General features: G+C 53.7%; 1 protein-coding gene across 5 annotated transcripts in view; it reads left to right on the plus strand.

Moving 5' to 3' along the window:
* ATP6V1C2 (ATPase H+ transporting V1 subunit C2) overlaps nucleotides 1–17,349 on the plus strand; it is a 50,466-nt gene that overhangs the window by 32,672 nt on the left and 445 nt on the right. For 3 of the 5 annotated variants that reach the window (XM_032497027.1, XM_032497026.1, XM_032497028.1), the window contains 8 exons: nucleotides 2,904–2,995; nucleotides 5,203–5,301; nucleotides 5,916–5,984; nucleotides 8,449–8,541; nucleotides 8,652–8,745; nucleotides 11,504–11,641; nucleotides 12,493–12,590; nucleotides 17,136–17,268. In XM_032497027.1, the coding sequence (XP_032352918.1) occupies nucleotides 2,904–2,995; nucleotides 5,203–5,301; nucleotides 5,916–5,984; nucleotides 8,449–8,541; nucleotides 8,652–8,745; nucleotides 11,504–11,641; nucleotides 12,493–12,590; nucleotides 17,136–17,268 (816 nt within the window). The remainder of the gene's footprint in view (nucleotides 1–2,903; nucleotides 2,996–5,202; nucleotides 5,302–5,915; nucleotides 5,985–8,448; nucleotides 8,542–8,651; nucleotides 8,746–11,503; nucleotides 11,642–12,492; nucleotides 12,591–17,135; nucleotides 17,269–17,349) is intronic. The other 2 variants (XM_032497030.1, XM_032497029.1) reach the window with 1 other exon arrangement.

Here is a 17,349-nt window from a genome sequence, read left to right on the forward strand (position 1 = left end):
TTCAGGGCAGCCCTGAAATGGGTTGCTGATCACCTGTCCACCCTACACCTCTTCCAGACCTGTTACTTGGCAGGATGGTTGCATCTTATAGGGCACTCCTCTCGACGGATGCTCTGAGCCACCAGTGTTCTGACCCCAGATCCTGGTGCCCATTCACTGTGCTCCCCTTTGAGAGGTGCTGATGGAGAAGTCAGCCCTGCCCGGTCACCCTGACCCCAGGGAGGACAGTGAGCACTGCCCCCGTGATTTCACTATCTCGGTGAGTGGTGGCCTCCGGTCCTGTTTCTTAAATAAAAGCACAGAGGCAGAGCCCTCTGGGGACAGTGCAGGTGTGCCCCAGTGTGTTGGCCCCTGCTGGTCTCCCTGAGGGTAGCGCTGATGAAGATTCAGAGGTTTAGGCTGCTGTTTGTAACCGCTGTCCCTCACTCCCTCCAAATACACGAAGCCCCTAAAAGGTGATGTCTCCCATGGCTGGGCGGCTGGGAGAGCATCTCAGCCAGACCAGGAACAAAGCCTTCCTGTTGTCTCAGGGCGGCAGAGCCACTCAGGTGTGGCTGGGCGGCTCAGGTGAAGGAGATGGGCCGCCAGGACCCACCCCTGTGTAGTCCTGCAGATCTGCTGGCAGGCTGGTGCCCGGCCTGTGTCTCTGGGGACGCAGGTGGGGCCAGGAAGCTCAGGAATCTGAGTGTGGCTCACTGGGCATCCCTTACATCACAGAGGTCCCAGCCCCTCCTGGGACAATTAGGCAGTGATTCTGGAAGGGTCTTCAAGGAGGGGCTCTCAGAGCACCTGTGTCAGGTGTGGCATCCGGGAGGGCGTGGTGTACCTCCACCCCGAACCTGGAAGTACATGGTAGTTTGTGGGTGAGGCCAGCTGAGCAGGGCAGGGTGGGCAGGGCTGTGCTCTACGCCCACTGGGGACAGTGCTCACTGGCATGGCTGTTCTGGGGATGCAGGCAGTGATGAGGGCTCTGGGCACATTGGGGCTTTGGCTGACTGGGGAACAGAGCAGTTGTAGAGGACAGAACCCAGCTTCTTTCTAGTCCTGGGGACCCAGAGAGTGACTTTGGCAGGAAAACTTGGCTAGCACTCCCCCTGTGCCTGGAACCACGCTGGGCTGTTATGTCCCACGTCACCCCTATGGGCCAGGTATCACCTTCCTCTGATCTCAGGTGGGGAAGCTGGCTGAGAGGCCGAGTGGCATCTCCCAGGACTTGCAGGTGTAAACAGTACAGCATAACCAGGAAACTGACATGGGCATTGTTGCTATGTGAGGTGTTACCAGTGGGGGAAATGGGTACATGGGATCTCTGTGCACCATTTTTGTAATTTATCATGAATCTATAATCATTTCAAAATAAAAAGGTTCTAAAAATTGTAAGAAAAGATACAAATCTTATTTTAAAAGTCAAACATATCAAAAAGGAAAGATTAAAAACATGAAAGGCCTACCATGACATCACATACCCCCACCCTTGCAACTCCTGCTCCCTTTAATCTCCCTAAAGGTAACCAGTATTTAGGGGGGAAGGTGTAGCTCAGTGGTAGAAGGGCGTGCTTAGCATGCATGAGGTCCTAGGTTCAATCCCCAGTGCCTCCATTAAAAATAAATAAAACCTAATTACCTCTCCCTAAAAAAAATTCTTACCAATATTTGAAAGTCCAAAGTGGGTCCTCCCATCTATATAAATATATACATATTTCAACTCAAAATTGCTCACGTCCTATAGATTGCCTCCCTCTTCCGTGTAGTGATTCCTGAGATGTTCCTGCAGCAGTCATGACGGGTTGATTGTTGTGTTGTTGATGTGGTGTAAATAGTCCTACCGTAGCCAAGTGCAAGAAGCTGCCAGTGAGGTGCCACTGAACGTGGGCTCGAGGAGAGAATCGGGAGGAGAGGGGAGGGGCTCAGACTCCCAGGAGCCGCGAGGGACCGGCCCTCGTCCACGGTGTCAGCGTGTGTGAACCTACCCGGCGGCACCGTATTCCATGACGTGGGTGCTGTGCTTTGTGGAACCAATTCCACTTCATGGGCTCTGCTGTTAACTTGTGAGCCCCGAGGGGCAGGAACTAGTGTTTTTAATTCCCGACAGCTCCCGACAAGTCAGAAGGGCTCCCTGTGGCGCTGAGCTGCTGGTTTCAGCGACCTCAAAACACTCATTCGCAGTGATCGTCTTAACAGCTGCTGCGTTTTGAGGGTTTCCTGTGAATTGGGCCTGGTGGGCATTTTTTGTTCACTGTTGTGAGTCCTCGGGGAGGACGTTATCACCCCTGCGGGGCAGATGGGGTCCTGAGGCCAGGCATCGGAAAGCAGGAGAGCTGGGCCTTGGGCCCTCCTTGTCTCACTTCCCTGCCAACTTCAAGAGGGGATCTGAGATGTGTCCCTGAAACTTCCAGAACAGAAGATCTCCTTAATGTCAGGCCAGTGACCTGCCTCTAAACAGAAAAGAGCCTTCCCACACACACAGAACAGGAAGGGGCTGCCGTGGGGCACAGCTGGGCCTGGGGCTGGACTGTGATTTGTCCCCATAGAAGTCAGGACGGGGTCAGCCCAAGCTGACCTCTAGCCGAGCCTGAGGGCGTGCGGAGTGGAGACTGTGGGGGCCCAGACCAAAAAAGATAGGCTAGAAATTAGGACAAGATTCTGCTTGCTGAGTGATGCTAGAAAAGCCATTTATGTCTCGAGCCTCATATCTGCAAAGTAGGGACAAAATTAATGTCTTCCCTACCCGCCACGGGCTCCCTGTGGGGCCGAGTGCTGGAAGGTCTGGGAGAGCAGACCGATGAGGAAGGTAAGCCACCTGGCCGACGGGCAGGGGTCAGTGTTTTCTCTTAAGTGCACCAGTGTGTGGCAGTTTTGAAAAGTTCCATCCACTCTTTAAAGTCTTTTGCTTTTCTAAATAGCAACTGGCACAGATCGAGACTGATCTGAAGTCCCGAACGGCCGCCTACAACACTCTGAAGACCAACCTGGAGAATCTGGAGAAGAAATCCATGTGAGTAGCCCCAGTTCCCTCACTCCTTGCAGCCTCGGGCCTGGCTGGGCAGCAGTCCTGGCTCACTGGGTGAGCCGGCGTCTGTGTCTGTGCTGAGAGAGAGAGCCAACCAGACACACAGACAGACACAGAGGCACCCCTGCCTCTTCAGGAGCCGCGTACTGGGGGAGGAGGACCTGGAGCAGACAAGGGGTCTCTGCCTGTGCCCAGAGATGAATGTGATGCTGGAAGCGTCTTCGTTTTCTCAACCTCCCCTACTCAACTCCCTTACTGAGGACACCTGAGGTGTTCCAAACTCCTTCCCCCCTGGAAGCTTTACAGAGGCCCCTCCCCACGCCCAGCAGCAAGAGGCTGCACTTGCGAGGGAGGAGCTGCCTGGCCCACAGACACAACTAGTCACCAAGATAGAAGGCTGACCGGAGAAGAGCACAAACCCAGGGTCATGACAGCAGTGACTATCTTGTGAGGTAGTGAGCGCCCTGTTGTTGGAGGTATGTAAGAAGACGCCTCCTGCTGGGGAGGCTGGAGGTCTCTCTTGAGCAGGGCTGTGTTGGCATGGGGGGATCCTCCCAGTCTCCCCAGAGAGTGGATCTGATTTTGTTGGCAGTTCTGTGAAAACTCCAGAGAAGGGCAGTGGCCTCGGGGAGCTCAGAACCAGCTGTCCCCTCATATGGCCACCCCTCTGATCGCTTCACCCTGTGAGCTGCACACCCCCCCCCACTTCTGTTTTTCTCTTCTGACGGGTACAGGGGTCAGCTGTCTCTTGTGAAAAAAGCAAATAGTACATTAGTGGAAAATTTAAAACCAAAGGGGGAATGCTCTCTAACGAGAAACCATCGTTGTTGGCTGCCTGATTTTGTATCAGAACTAAATGGGCCATCAGCTGAGTTCTGCCGCCTCCCTGGCCCTACCAAGGAGGAGTGAGGTGGGCAGAGGGGGAGGGCACCAGCGGCAGAGAGCCCTCAGGGTGACCATGGCATAGATCTGTCATGGCTCCAATCAGTGGGCCCTGGGGACGTTTGACTGCTGGGCCATCACGCCTGGCATCATTCGGGACTTCCTCAGAATTGTTTGGGACTGGAGCAAACCTGGTCCCACCTCTGCAGTCAACTGGTGGAGTTGATTCGTAGTAACAGTGATAGATGGATTGAGTGTCTACACTGAGTAAAGGCGGGGAGGGTGAAGAGGGAGAAACCGTCTTCACCACCCTCTTCTGTTACTCTTTTCCTTCTTTTGTTCAGTGTTCATTAAGCGCTTACTATACTCTGATCTCATGCCAGGCCCTTAAAATGCAAACCAGAATAAAATATAATTTCTGTAGGGTTCACAATTAGTTCATTCAACAAACGTTTATGGAAAGTTGGCTTTGTTTGCACAGACAGATAAGGCCTGATAGTGTTCAGGACGCGCCGGGACAGGAAGACAAGCGCAGGTGCCTTCCGAGAGGGATCCTTAGGGCCTCGCAGTGGTGGCTGGGCCAGGGGAGGAGAGGAGTGCGGCTCCAGGGCAGACTGGAGAGCCTCTGTAGGGTAGTTTTGACCTAAAGCTTCGGCCTTGGCTAAGGGCTTGAGAACCCTCTCCTCGGGAAGCAGTGGGCACTAATGTGTTCGTTAGCATCATGGCCCACATGCTGATGCTACAGGCCGTCTTAGTAGCTGTATTTTGGCCCATTTGCTGATACAATAGCCTTGATCCCTGGGCTAAAAATACCATGACCTCGAAGAGACCAGGTTCCACTGGACACATACTAAGCTCCTTCAGGTGACTGTCCCCAGCAGGCCTGTAACTCGTGTAAAGTGAAACGGAGCTCTCTCTTGGGTCTGTGTCTGCCCAGGACAACCCAGGCGGCTCCGAGAGCTGGCCGCTGTGTTGACACTTGAGTAACTTAAGCTGCCCTCCGCCAGCAATCCCCTCCCAACAGCCGGCGGTTCGCACCCGGGCGGCACAGGTGACTAGGTGTTGCATTCAGCTCGGGTGACTGGTGATAGCACCTGGGGTCCTGCCAGCCACAGCACAGTCTGGCCGCCCAGACCCAGAGCTGGGCGGATGCTTAGCCCAAGGCCCCTGCCCCTCCCCAGGGAGCATCCTGAGCCTCCATTTCCCGCTGCCCCTCCTGTCCCAGCACCTGCGTGTCCTGGGTGTGCCGGGGGTCTGTCTGCTTCCATGTGCCTTTCTGCTGATCACACTCCTTTGTCCCTCTTTGTCAGGGGAAACCTCTTTACTCGGACACTGAGCGATATTGTGAGCAAAGAAGACTTTGTGTTGGATTCCGAGTATCTGATCACACTTCTGGTCATTGTCCCCAAGTAAGTGGGCTGGGAAGGTGGGTGGTTAGGGGTCTCAGCTGGGGTGGGGGATCACAGAAGGAAGCTAGTCCTGCCCAACTGAGAGGAAGGGGGAGTCCCCCACAGCCAGATCCCGGGGCCCTAAGTGGCAGCTGTGTGGGAGGTAACAGGAGCAGGTGACAGTGCCTGTGGCAGTGACAGCAGTGACAGAAGCAGCCATTCCTTGAGCATCTGCTGTGTGCCCAGTGCCACAAACTGGCTCTCACTTCACTCATAACAAGCCTGCGGTGGGGGACCGGGTACTGTTTCCTTGTCCTGAGGCCAGGGAGGTCAGTCGACTTGCCCAAGGCCACACAGGGCCACAGTTAGAAAGCTCCCAGCAGGAATCTCTGGCTGAGTCCCTCCCATTGGCCCTTTCATGGCACCTGGGCCCTCGTGGGGAGGCTGGGCCCAGGATGGGGTGGGAGGAAAGCCCCAATGCCTGATGGCGGAGCCTCAGGGAATGTTTGGGGCTCTCTCTGGCCCCAGCCCTGCTCATCTCAGTTCCTTGGGGAGGGGGATGCAGCTTCCTAAACACTTAGGACACCTCACAGCCTTTTCTTTAAAAATCACTGCCCTGTCCTATTCTCTTGCAGACCAAGCTACGCACAATGGCAGAAAACCTATGAATCCCTCTCTGACATGGTAGTTCCTCGGTCGACCAAGTAAGTGAGACCCCAGCTTGGCCCCAGGGCCTGGGGCTGGGGGACATGTGTGGGTGCTCTGGTACCCAACCACCAAACATGCCCCGAGGGTGCAAGGGCCCTCAGCCCTCCACACTTGTGCCTATCCCTGGAGTTCCTTCATGGCCACACCCAGCCATATGCCTGGACTCCCTCCATCTTTCAGAACTCCGCTCTCCTGCCCCCTCCTCCAGGAAGCCCTCCCTGACTACCTTCAGGCAGAGGTTGCCTTCCGCACGTGCAGGGCCTGTGCTACACTCCACTCTGTATTCCCAGCTTAGTGTCGATGCTTCCCTACCTGAGGGTCAAGCAAGCGCCTGGCCATGATGGCCACAGAGCTCAAGCAGGAGAGGAAAACAGTGTCAGTTGTGCGGCCTGCTGAGGTCAGGGCAGGAGCGGCCAGAGAGGGCTGGAAAAGTGACAGAAGAAGGGATAGAGAAACATATTCAAATCGTGAATACCACTCAGCTGGGAAAACCAACTATTTAGAGCTGCCTGCAGGAGCAGGGATAAATCTCACTGTATGATGTTAAGCAGAAAGCAAGTTGTAGAAGAGGACACAGAGCACAAAGCCATTCATTTAAGATCAAAAAATGGCTGAAAGTAAACTGTATGTGACTTGGGCCTAGACAGGGACACAGAGTTATGGGGTGTTTAAAGATGAGAAACCCCAAACTCAGCACAGTAGTGACCTTCGGGCGGGGAGCAGAATGCAGCTGGGGAGGGCACGTGGGGCTTCTACTGTATGAAAATTGTTTTCTTTCTTTTTTTTTTTTAAGTTTTTTTATTTTGATGAAGTTCATCAATTTTTTTCATTTTTTAGTTTTATTAGGTAGAATTGTTACAATTTGACTGCACATATACAATATTTTGCATGTAAATACATACATACAATATACTGCACGTATTTTTTTAGTTTACATTTATGTAAGAACAGTTTAGAGCTGTAGCTTTTTAAACTTACATAGTTATCAAAGGAATAAAGCCAATCACAAAATAGGAATCAACACAAGGCGGTAACCAGTCATAGAGGACAGTCGAACGTGCGTACTACACATATTCAAGAAATCTGTCATCTAAGTTATAAATAATAAGTAGGTCATTTTTTTTTGATTCCACATATATGAAAATTGTTTTCTGTCTTAAGCTGGGTGGGGGAGACATGGGTATTCGTTAGTCTCCATACCTTTTCCTGTGTCTGAAGTAGCTTGTCATTTTAAAGATTTGACAGCGAATCTTGGGCAGCCGTGCTGTCATCTGCCTCCCAGCACACAGAGCCCAGTGTGAGGGCAGCCCTGCCCACTCCCATCCCAGCCTGGATGCCTCTGGCCTGGGGCACCTGCTACAAGGCTGGTTTACCCAGAGTCACAAACTCACAGGAGATAGCCATCTGGAGCTAAACTGAGGGGTGCAAGGAACAGGACGGTCACAGCCTGAGGTCACAAGGGGAGGCTGGAGGAGTAAGCCAGGGGCCACCCTACCTGCAGGAGGAGGAGGGCATCCAGGCGGGCAGAGGAGCTGGCCCTGGAGGCTGGCCGGCTTGGCAGGAGTGTTCACTCCTCTCCAGGGCTGGCTCTCCATGGCCAAGTGCTGCCCCCTGCCCACCACAATGCCTGCTGGGAGAGGCTACTTCTGTAGGTGGCCTGGGTCTCAGACAAGAACCCCAGGCCCTTCCTTGTCTGAGGGCACTTGAGAGTCTGCAGAGATGACTGGAAAGGTTTCTAGAACCTGGGGTCAGCCCCTATGGGTGTGGGTTCTGAGAAGCAGGGGAAGGTGACCCGGTCAGCAGGCCCACGAGACCTGCCTGGGGCCAAGGGCTCCCAGTATCAGGTCATCTGGCCAGCAGGACTCAAAGACACTTAGACCATCAGCCCCAGTGACCTCCATGTTGGGGACAGCAGCCGTAGTGGTCCTACCTCAAGGTGTGCCAGGGAGGCCGTGTCCGTTAAACACTGTGACACTGGATGTGAAATGCCCATTGTGGGATGGTTTCCACCAGCTGGAACTCTGCCTGCTTCATTACAGCCAGGGCACGTCAGAGCCAGGCTCCTACGCACATGAGGTGACTAAGACCTGGGAGCAGCTTGCTCTTGGCCATTTCATGACCAGGAGCCAACCCCAGCTCTGCACAGGTCTCCAGTGTTTTCCTCCCCTTGAGGGCCTGCACTTAGATCACCTGCAGGCCCTGAGACCTCAGCCTGGAGGGTGAGTGGAAGAGGCAGGAGACTATGGCAAGGACCAGGCAGCCAAAAGCCACGCGGCCAGGCACGAGGAAACAGTGAGGGACATCCCTGGTCTCCTGCCCTCGGCGCCAGGGCCACCGGGCTGACTGAGGGGACGCAGTGCCTCCTGCAAAGACTCCCTCCCTGGGGAGAGGACAGGCTCCTCCTGGCCCCGCTCCAGGGCCTGGAGGGGAGTCCGCTGAACAAATGCTTCTCTCCAACAGACTGATTGCCGAGGACAACAACGATGGCCTCTTCACAGTGACTCTGTTTCGAAAAGTGATCGATGATTTCAAAATCAAAGCCAAAGAGAACAAGTAAGAGCTGGCCTCGATGGGCTTCTCCGGGTTTGTTTTGTCTCCACTGGAGGGGTCTCTACTCTGAGTGGGAGCTTCTTAGTGAAGGCCTCTCGTGTGCTTGTTTTAAGGTTCACTGTCCGTGAATTTTACTATGATGAAAAAGAAATTAAAAGGGAAAAGGAAGAGATGACCAGGTTGCTGTCAGATAAGAAGCAACACTATGTGAGTACAAGATACCAGCTGGGAGGGTTTTTGTGCAAGATGTTGGGTGGGCCCCCTCCCACCTGCACCAGAGGTCTGGAGCAGAAGGGACCTGCCTAGTCCTCACTGCCCAGCTCCCCTCAGGCCCGCTCCCCAGGTGCACGCCACCAGGAACATGTGTTCTGCTGGGGCTGCCAGAGCAGGATCTGGGGGAGGCTGACAAGCACAGGCCACATGGAGGTGGCTTGGACCCGTGAGCTGCAGCGCTGCGCACCTGCCACATGAGTGCAAGCTCACGGAGTCCTGGCACTGCCCTCCGGGAAGAGACTCAGCTCCGTCCTGCGGGGGAGACTCTGAGGCTCTGAGAGACACGGGCATTTGCTCTAGGAGAGGAGCCTGCCTGCCCCGCTGAGGTTGAGCAGGGCCGGGGCTCCAGGCAGGAGCACCTGGGCCCAGAGTGCGCGGTGCCACCGCCTGGGAGAGTGCAGCCAGCAGTCACCCCAGAGTCCCTGTCGGTGTGATTTCCGGGCATGACGTGATGTCCTCCGTCACCAGCACCTGTATTTACCTCCTCTGTGCTTTTAGCAAAGAGTGGGTGCTTACCCTAGAGACTTCTGACCACAGCCACTCAGAACCTTCTCGTGTGTGAGGGCAGCCGGGCTCGAGAGGGAGAAAAAAAAGCGTTCATTTTTGAAATTGGAACAGTGTAGCCTTGAGAAAGTCACTCCTTAAAATGGGCCCATTGTGGACGTGGCATCCTCTAGCTGAGCCAGGCAGGCATGACTGGGTGGGATGTTTTCAGGTACCCGACGACCCCCCCGCCCCAGCCTCTCCAGGGAAGGGTCTCAGGGAAGCTTCCAGTTCAGCCTGTAGTGTGGAGAGGAGGGGAGGGGTGAGGAAAGCTGGTGTGTAATCATGAAGCTGTAATTATGTGCTTGGATCCAAAGCAAGTGCTTCCCTCGAGGACAAGTGTTTGCCCCGGGCCTTCTCCAGCATCGGGCTGGGGAGTCCTGCACATCCGGCCTGACCTTTCTGGGTCAGTGGCCTTTCCACAGGGTCTCCGGACAAGTTGCCCCCTCAGGAGTGAGAACCAGCCACAGGGCCCCTGAAGTGGGGCCCTCAGAGCCCCGCTGGACAGACCCACCCTGCTCTTTGAGGAAGCTAGAACTGACCATATAGAAGTGCCCGTAATTTCAGCCCTCCTCCCCACAAGCATCAGCGCGCCTACGTGTGTGGACGTGTGTGTGCACACCGAGGGAACACACACTTAGGTCCACAATCTGTCGGGCTGGGGCTGACGCTCTGGGGCCTAACACATCTTCCTGAGACAAACGGCTAAGCCGGGGCCCCGCACCCCGGGCCTCAGACTGACTCCCCAGGTCAGAAGAGCTGAGGTCAAAAGGGCTTCCTCCTTCAGCTCAGCTCGCCCAAAACCCTAATAACCCAGTGGAGTCCCAGCCTTCTCTTTAGCTGAGCCTTCTCCCCGCCTGCTTCCATCCTGGCCCGAGCGCCCCACGGCGTCTCTCGCTAGTGGCAGCTTTCCCAAGTGTCCGGGGCAGGCCTTGGCACCCACCTCCGCGCTGGCACAGACCCCTGGGGATCGAGGAGATAGACCAGAGCCTGACGCCTGTGCCCTGATCTCAGGTTGCCTGCTGATGCTTTATCATGTGGTGTAGACTTCTGCACCCCACGCTGCCCCAGGGAGCCCTGCTCCGTCTCTGTTGGCGTGGGATGGGGACAGACCACTCACTAGCCAGGGAGCAGAGTTCAGCTGGGGTCAGTCCTATCCCAGCCTTTGTTTGTGGTTTTTTTGTTTTGGGGGATAATTAGGTTTTATTTATTTGTTTGTACTGGGGATTCATTAATCCTTAATCTAAAGTTCAGCTTAACTTTGTCCATAATGTAGATAATAACTCACTGGTTCATTTAAGTTAGTTAAATGCCCATATTAATAATATTAATGAAAACAATAATAAATTTATATCAATAACATTTGTGAAATGTTATTTTCTTAACAACATGCATATAGCTTTGACTATTTTTATGTAGGGATTTTTTTTTTGTTTTTTGATGGAAGTCCTGGGGATTGAACCCAGGACCTTGTACTTGCTAAGTATGTGCTCTGCCACTGAGCTATACCCGCCCACCCTGCCCTGGTTTCTTAAGAATCTCTTTTCCCCTTTAGCCCTTTTGCAGGTGGGTATGACCAGCATCCTGTGTCCTTTTTGTTATTTGCAAACCAGAGGGGATGGGCTAGGTCCCAGGTTTCAGTTCCCTTTGAGAGCACAGGATGGTATTTTCCTGTGCTTTGTACCTGTTTGTTTGCAAAGAAAGATGATAAAGGGTGAGATGTCCTCTTGTCACGCCTGGCTGATTTTCTGCATTTGCACGCTTAAGTGCACCCTGATTGCCAAGGAGGCTACTGTGGGCTGGACTTGGGGAGACGCCTTGGCCGAGCTCAGACAACCCGGCAGGCAGAGCTGGTTCCCCTAAGCCCTCTGGCCTGGGTCTCCTGTTGTAGGGGAGCTCCTGGCCAAGGCCAGGCTGAGGGAGGGGCTGTGGGACCTGCCTCTGGAATCTGGAGCCTGAGGACTTGAACACCCCACCCCCCAGGAGTGGACAGCACGGCCACACCTCCAGTCCAGCTGGCACGCCAGTCCCAAGGGTGGGCCAGCATTCCTGAACTTGCCTTCATGGCCTTTGAGGCCGTGAGAATGATTTCTGTTTGTTTGTGATGCATGTTTGCTGAAAGATTAATAAATCATTTCTGTGCCTTTAGCATATTTCCAGTGTTGCTCTTAAAAAGGGACCGTCCACCTTCCCGGACCACAAGGTTAAGGTAACCCCGCTAGGGAACCCTGATAGGGCTGCGGCGGGGCAGACCGGCAGAGAGAGAGAGAGTGAGGGCGAGGGTGAGGTAAGCAACCCCCCAGAGCCCTGGGGTTCCCTGGCTCGCATGTCCTCGCCAAGCGCAGTGGTCTTTTGAGAAAAGCAATCCTTGCATTTCCTGTTATCTGATATGGCTTTGAGGTCTTAAATTCAGGGATCCCAGAATCATGCCTTCCTCCTAATCTGCAGGGCCTCTTTGGAGCTGCCCCTCCTCCTTCCCCAGCAATGATTGGTGGGTGCCTTTGTCCTGGCTGGAGGTGGCTGGAGCTGGTGATGGGGCAGGTCCTGGCTGAGGGGTGGCGGTCGGGCAGCCCGGCTCTTTTCTTCTGGGTGCCCTGGCTGGACCCACCCCTGACCTTTTTGTGCAGTTGTGGGTATCAGGTGGAAGCTCAGAGCCTTTGCTCTGAGACTCTGAGCTTCCCTGGACAACCAGCCACACCAACATCAGTGATAGCAGCTATGGCCCCGTGAAATGGGACTGTGAGGAACCCTCTGAAGTGGCAGCTGCTGGATGATGCCATGAGCTGGGGCAGAGCCTTCGAGGAGGGGGGCTCCTTGGCAGTGCAGTGTCAGACAGAAGCCTGCCAGCTGCCTGCTGGAAGCCCTGAGGTCAGGGGCTGCCCAGCCCCGCAGCCTGGTCGGTGGTGGCCCCTCGCATGTGCCGGGTGGCTGGCCCACTGAGCGTCCCTGGCACCAGGCGCCCTCGAGAACGTGGGCCTGGGCCTCGCCCTGGCCTCGTCCGACCGATGGGCTGCTTCTGCTGTCCCCTGGGCATTTCTTCTCAGCTCCAGGCTCAGCTCTGTCAAAACCCACGTCCTTTGTTGGCCTGGCATCAGGGGGAGTGGCCCTGAGGGGTCACCCACTCTCCTGTCTCTGCAGGGCCCCCTGCTCCGATGGCTCAAGGTGAACTTCAGTGAAGCCTTTATCGCCTGGATCCACATCAAGGCATTGAGAGTGTTTGTGGAGTCCGTGCTCAGGTGCGTGGAGGAGATGCCCGTCCTGGGCTGTCCTGCAGCGTGGAGGTCGGGAGGGGCCAGACCTGGGGCCACTTGGGCTCTGCCTTCCCCCTTCTGGCCCCTCCAGCCTCCTCTAGGACATGCCCTGGCCGTCCTGCCCTCTTCCTCCACTCCTTCTGGCTCTTGGCAACAGGCTTAGGGTTTCCTGAGTCAAGTAAACCTTCCCTCAGCCCTGAGGCCCCCTGCTGTCCGGTGCTCTGTGCAGCCTTCCGGGGCCCAGTGGCTCTTCAAAGGAACACCAGCACTGTTCTCCATCCTGGACCTTCGAGGCCCAGCCCTCACGACAGCACAAAAACTAAACCCAAACCCAACCCAACCCACAACACAACACAACTTATTTTACCATTTTTTTTTAACAAAAATTTGCTGTGGGAAACTTAGAAACAATAGATAAGCAAAAAGGATGAATAAAAATCACCTGTAATTTTAACACCAAGAGAAAATACTGCTAGCGGGCTGGAGTTACTAGCATCCTTCAGATTTCTGTTTTTGAATTTATAGATAATGCATACTTTTTACTAAATTTCTACAAAAATGGAATCAAACAGGAAATATTTTTTGAAGCCTGCTTTCTACTGTGTTTGAACATGTCCTGTGTCCTGAACATGTCCTGGGGGGTCCTGGCTGCCCCCTCCTCCCGCTTGGCCTGCTCCTGCCCTCAGGCTCCAGGCTCCTCCACCCTCGGCCCCTCTGGGGTGGTCTCGCTGGCCCCTTCCCCAGCACCCCTGACTCAGTTCCCCTCCCACCACCTCCCTGGTCGACTCCCCTGCTCTCGCTTTCCCGCCAGGGCTTCCTGGCCTCCCTCTGCCATTCCTTCTCCTTGCAGAGGCTTCACCCAGATACTGGCTCCTCTCCCTCCTGGCCCCTTCCTCCTTCTTCCCTGTTTCTGCCTGTGCCCTCATGCCCTTCCCCAAAACTCAGGGCCTGCGTGGGGGCCTCTGCTCTCTCATCCTTGGATCCTTCTCCCTCCCCGTACTCCCCTCCATCCCTGGCGGGCCTGCCATCCTGCCTTTGTTCTCTCTCTTCCCTCTCTCCTGTCTCACCTGCCTGGCTGTTGCCAAAGGCTCTTACCTGGTCCTCTGTCTCCGTCCTTCACATGGCTGCCAATGTGGTTTTGTCTAAACACAGACCAGGTCTGACCAGCACTTCTCATCACCACCCCCCCCCCCACCCCCAGACACCTCTAATGGCAAGAATCGTGGCATTGGGCTGAAAGGCGCACTCAAGATAACTTGGAATGTTCTAGCCATTGACAGTACAGGAGGGCCCGACTGTCCCTGCCCACCTGAAAAATCAGTGGTCCTCAGGCCCAATCCTGCACAGCCTGCCCATCCTTAGGTTGTCCATTTTGCTCAAGAGAGAGGTCAAGATGGATGTCCAATATCTTTTTTAAGCTTGATAAAACTGAGTATTTCCCTTAAAAATATAGGCAGAAATAATTCTTTTCAAAACTATCAATGTATAACATTTTTAAAAACCATATTTTTGTTTTTTTTAAATAGAGTTGTAATACATGAACACTGTAAATTAAAAAAAATTCAAGTACAGAAATATATACTGTGGAAAGTAAGAGCTCCTTGCAGTCCCACTGCCCATAGGTAATCCTGGTTAATTGCTTCAAGACTCTTCTCATCCCCCAAGTGGGACCATTTATACTTACTGTTCTGCAACTTGCTTTTTTCATCTGCTTTGCATTATAGCCTCATCAGTACACATAGAGCTACCTGATCCTTTTTTTTTTTTAATGGTTTTTCCATATTCCATCCTATGGAAAGAACATAATCTAAGAAAATAGATGTTAACCCAGCACACTGATTAGAGCAGACAGGTGAAGTTCACCTGTGTCTCGGTTCCTCTGACCGCCGCCCCCATCAGTCTTTGCCCCCAGTTAGCACTTACACTGAGAGCTGACGCGGTGGGGAGGGAGGGGAGGGCTGGGGCTGACTCTCCTCTGCCTCTGTGCCCCAGCCTGGACTCAGAGTGGGTGCTAAATGTTTGTGGACTGAATAAAATCAGAGAGAAGTGGACCAGCCCTCAGTTGAGGAAGTGCTAGTTCGTTCTCAGGGTGAAGCTTAAATCACCCAAGAGAATGGAAACGGGCCCCGGGTGAGTGGTTGGGCCACGAGATTGGGGAAGCTGGCCAGGCAGCTGGGCAATAGTCTGGATCTTGGGAGAGGTCTTGGGGCAGAACAGGTAATAGGAAACCATCAGTGGTGACTGAGGTGCGTGGATGTGTTCACCTAGGGAGAGTCATTTATAGGGAACGTACCATAGGCGCACCTCATTGAGCCGAACATTTAATGGGTGGAGGCAGAGAGGCCCGTGGGGAAATCAGTCGAGGCTGGAAGAGGGAGAGACGAGTGAGTCAAAGGGAGTGGAAGGTTAAGGCTTTACACGTCTCTGGGATGGGGACACTGGGCGGTCATTGGTGTGAGAAGCCAGTGCAGTGGCTAAAAATGACGTAAGACGTTGGATATTTTCAAATGTGGAATGAGAGCAGGAGGGGGTTGAGGAAGTTTTCATTTTAAACAGGGCACGATGGGGACATGTCAAAGGGGAGGAGACAGCAGTTGAGGAAGCCTGAAGGAGGGTGATGGCTGCGGTATTCTCAGTACGGAGGGGTGCAGGGCTCCCCACCGGTGATCTCTCCTGAGTCCCAGAGGGAGAGCATGGGGGCGGGGCTGGAGGAGAAAGGAGCGGGGAGAGCCAGCCCCGCTTCTGGAAGGCATGTTCAGAGTGGAGTGGAGAAGGCTTTCCTCTACATCGATCCAGAGGGAGAGTCAGCAGGGAAAGACTGGAAGGCTCTGGGAAGAATGTGAGAACTTTGAGGGGGTTCCACTCCAGAGGGGAGTGGGCTGAAAGGGGTCCAGGGCGTGGAGGCGGGTGAAGGGACGAGGGGCACTGACTTAGTGTTGATAAGGCGTGGCTCTTATTTGCCAGGCTCCGGGGATACAGCGGTGAACAAGATGCCAGCAGCAAGGAGCTCACAGGCTGGGCAGGGGAGGAGAGCACAGAGGCGGGGTCCTTGTTCAGAAGGATAAACTACCTTCCAGAGCAACTTGGCAGTGACTGTAGGGGGATGACCAGGTTGGAGGACGGCAGGAGAGTGGTGACAGAGGAAGGTTTTGAGTGCAGGCAGCGGAGTGATGGTCTAGCAGTTGCGTCTGGGAGCTAGAATGCCCATCTCCTGACATACATACATACATGGTGACCAGGGTGTGGGATCGGTGACCATCTTCCTTTGAGAAGGCTGCAAGGCTGTTCCTCTGACTTCCGTGGTGAGCAGGGAGAGAGCTGCTCTGCTGAGGTTGAGGGGGTGGGTGGGCTCCCAGAGCACTGGGAGTTGGGGTAGGAAGTTCAGGAGAGAAGGCAAGGTGAGGTGACTGCTCATTCAGGTATTAGGGGCTCTCCAGTAAGCCGGACAACCACTGCTTTGTTCCACGGGGAACAGCAGAGCTTCGATGACAAAAGATGGGAACAAAGAAGGCATGAGGGTGGTTGGCTGGGCCATCCTCTCAGCCACGATCTAGCCCAAGTGCCCCCGCCCTGGGCGCATCTGGGCACTGGTTTAGCTGGGGTCCCATCGATCCCCCTCGCCCAGGGTTCTAGGACACCATCACAAGGTAGGTCTTAGTGCTTGGGTACAGTGAAGCCCTTTCACGCTTACTTCGCCTTTCTGCAAATCCGCTAGGAGACCTCAGGATTTTAGTGAACGCTTTGCCCCATTAGCAGCCAGAAGTGAGACTGAGAAGCCAGGGGCTAACTTATGGGCACTGATGGTGAAATAAAAACTAAGTAATACTAACAGGCCAGGCAGTAAAGGGCATCTCAAGGACAGGTCACGTGCCCAGCTCAGGCATGCAGCAGCGTGCGTGGTAAGTACTGAACACCCAAGATCTGTTCACTGATAGTATATTTTTGAAAAAAAACATCGGCAATCACAAAATACATGTTTACTATTTATATGGTATTCAGTGTAAATATTTCAACTGTTTTGAGATACCACCATGGGAATGGCTGTAAGTGGTTTCAAAGGTACTCAGGCATACGAAGTCCCTTTAAAATCCTTTCCATCCGCTCAAAGCTCAGGATAGGGAATAATCTTGATAAACCACTTTTTTCTTTTTTTGGGGGGGGTGGGTTGTTCTGCTGCAGAGAAATCAATCAGCCAAGCTGACTTTTAGACAAATGCTTTGGAGTCAGAATTTAGTCCAACGGCCTCATTCAACTCGAGCCCTCACCACCTGATGATCACACACCAGAGGGGGCCCTCTTGGCTCTGGAGTCAAAATCTATCACCAGTGGGTTAGTGTGTTCTAGAGTTTCCCACGCAGAAAAGATCTAGTAATTAGTCCCACTTCTGATTCGGTATTTCACTCAACTGAGGTTTCTTTCCCTCAGCTATGTTGGCTGAAGTTTTTCGTTTTTAATGGAGCCAACTCTCAGGTTCACTTTACCCACATTTACACTTGCAGTAACATTTACACACTTTCTCTAACCGAACAGGTATGGGCTGCCAGTCAACTTCCAGGCGGTGCTCCTCCAGCCTCATAAGAAGTCATCCACCAAACGTTTAAGAGAGGTTCTGAACTCTGTCTTCAGACATCTGGATGAAGTAGCAGCTGCAAGTATATTGGATGTAGGTATATTATCCAGAAAAAGCTGTGTTTCTACAGTAAGGTCAGCCTCTCTACACGGGAGTTACTTTCCAAAAGTGGTA

The sequence above is a fragment of the Camelus ferus genome, chromosome 15, assembly GCF_009834535.1.
Source record: "Camelus ferus isolate YT-003-E chromosome 15, BCGSAC_Cfer_1.0, whole genome shotgun sequence".
NCBI lineage: Eukaryota > Metazoa > Chordata > Mammalia > Artiodactyla > Camelidae > Camelus > Camelus ferus.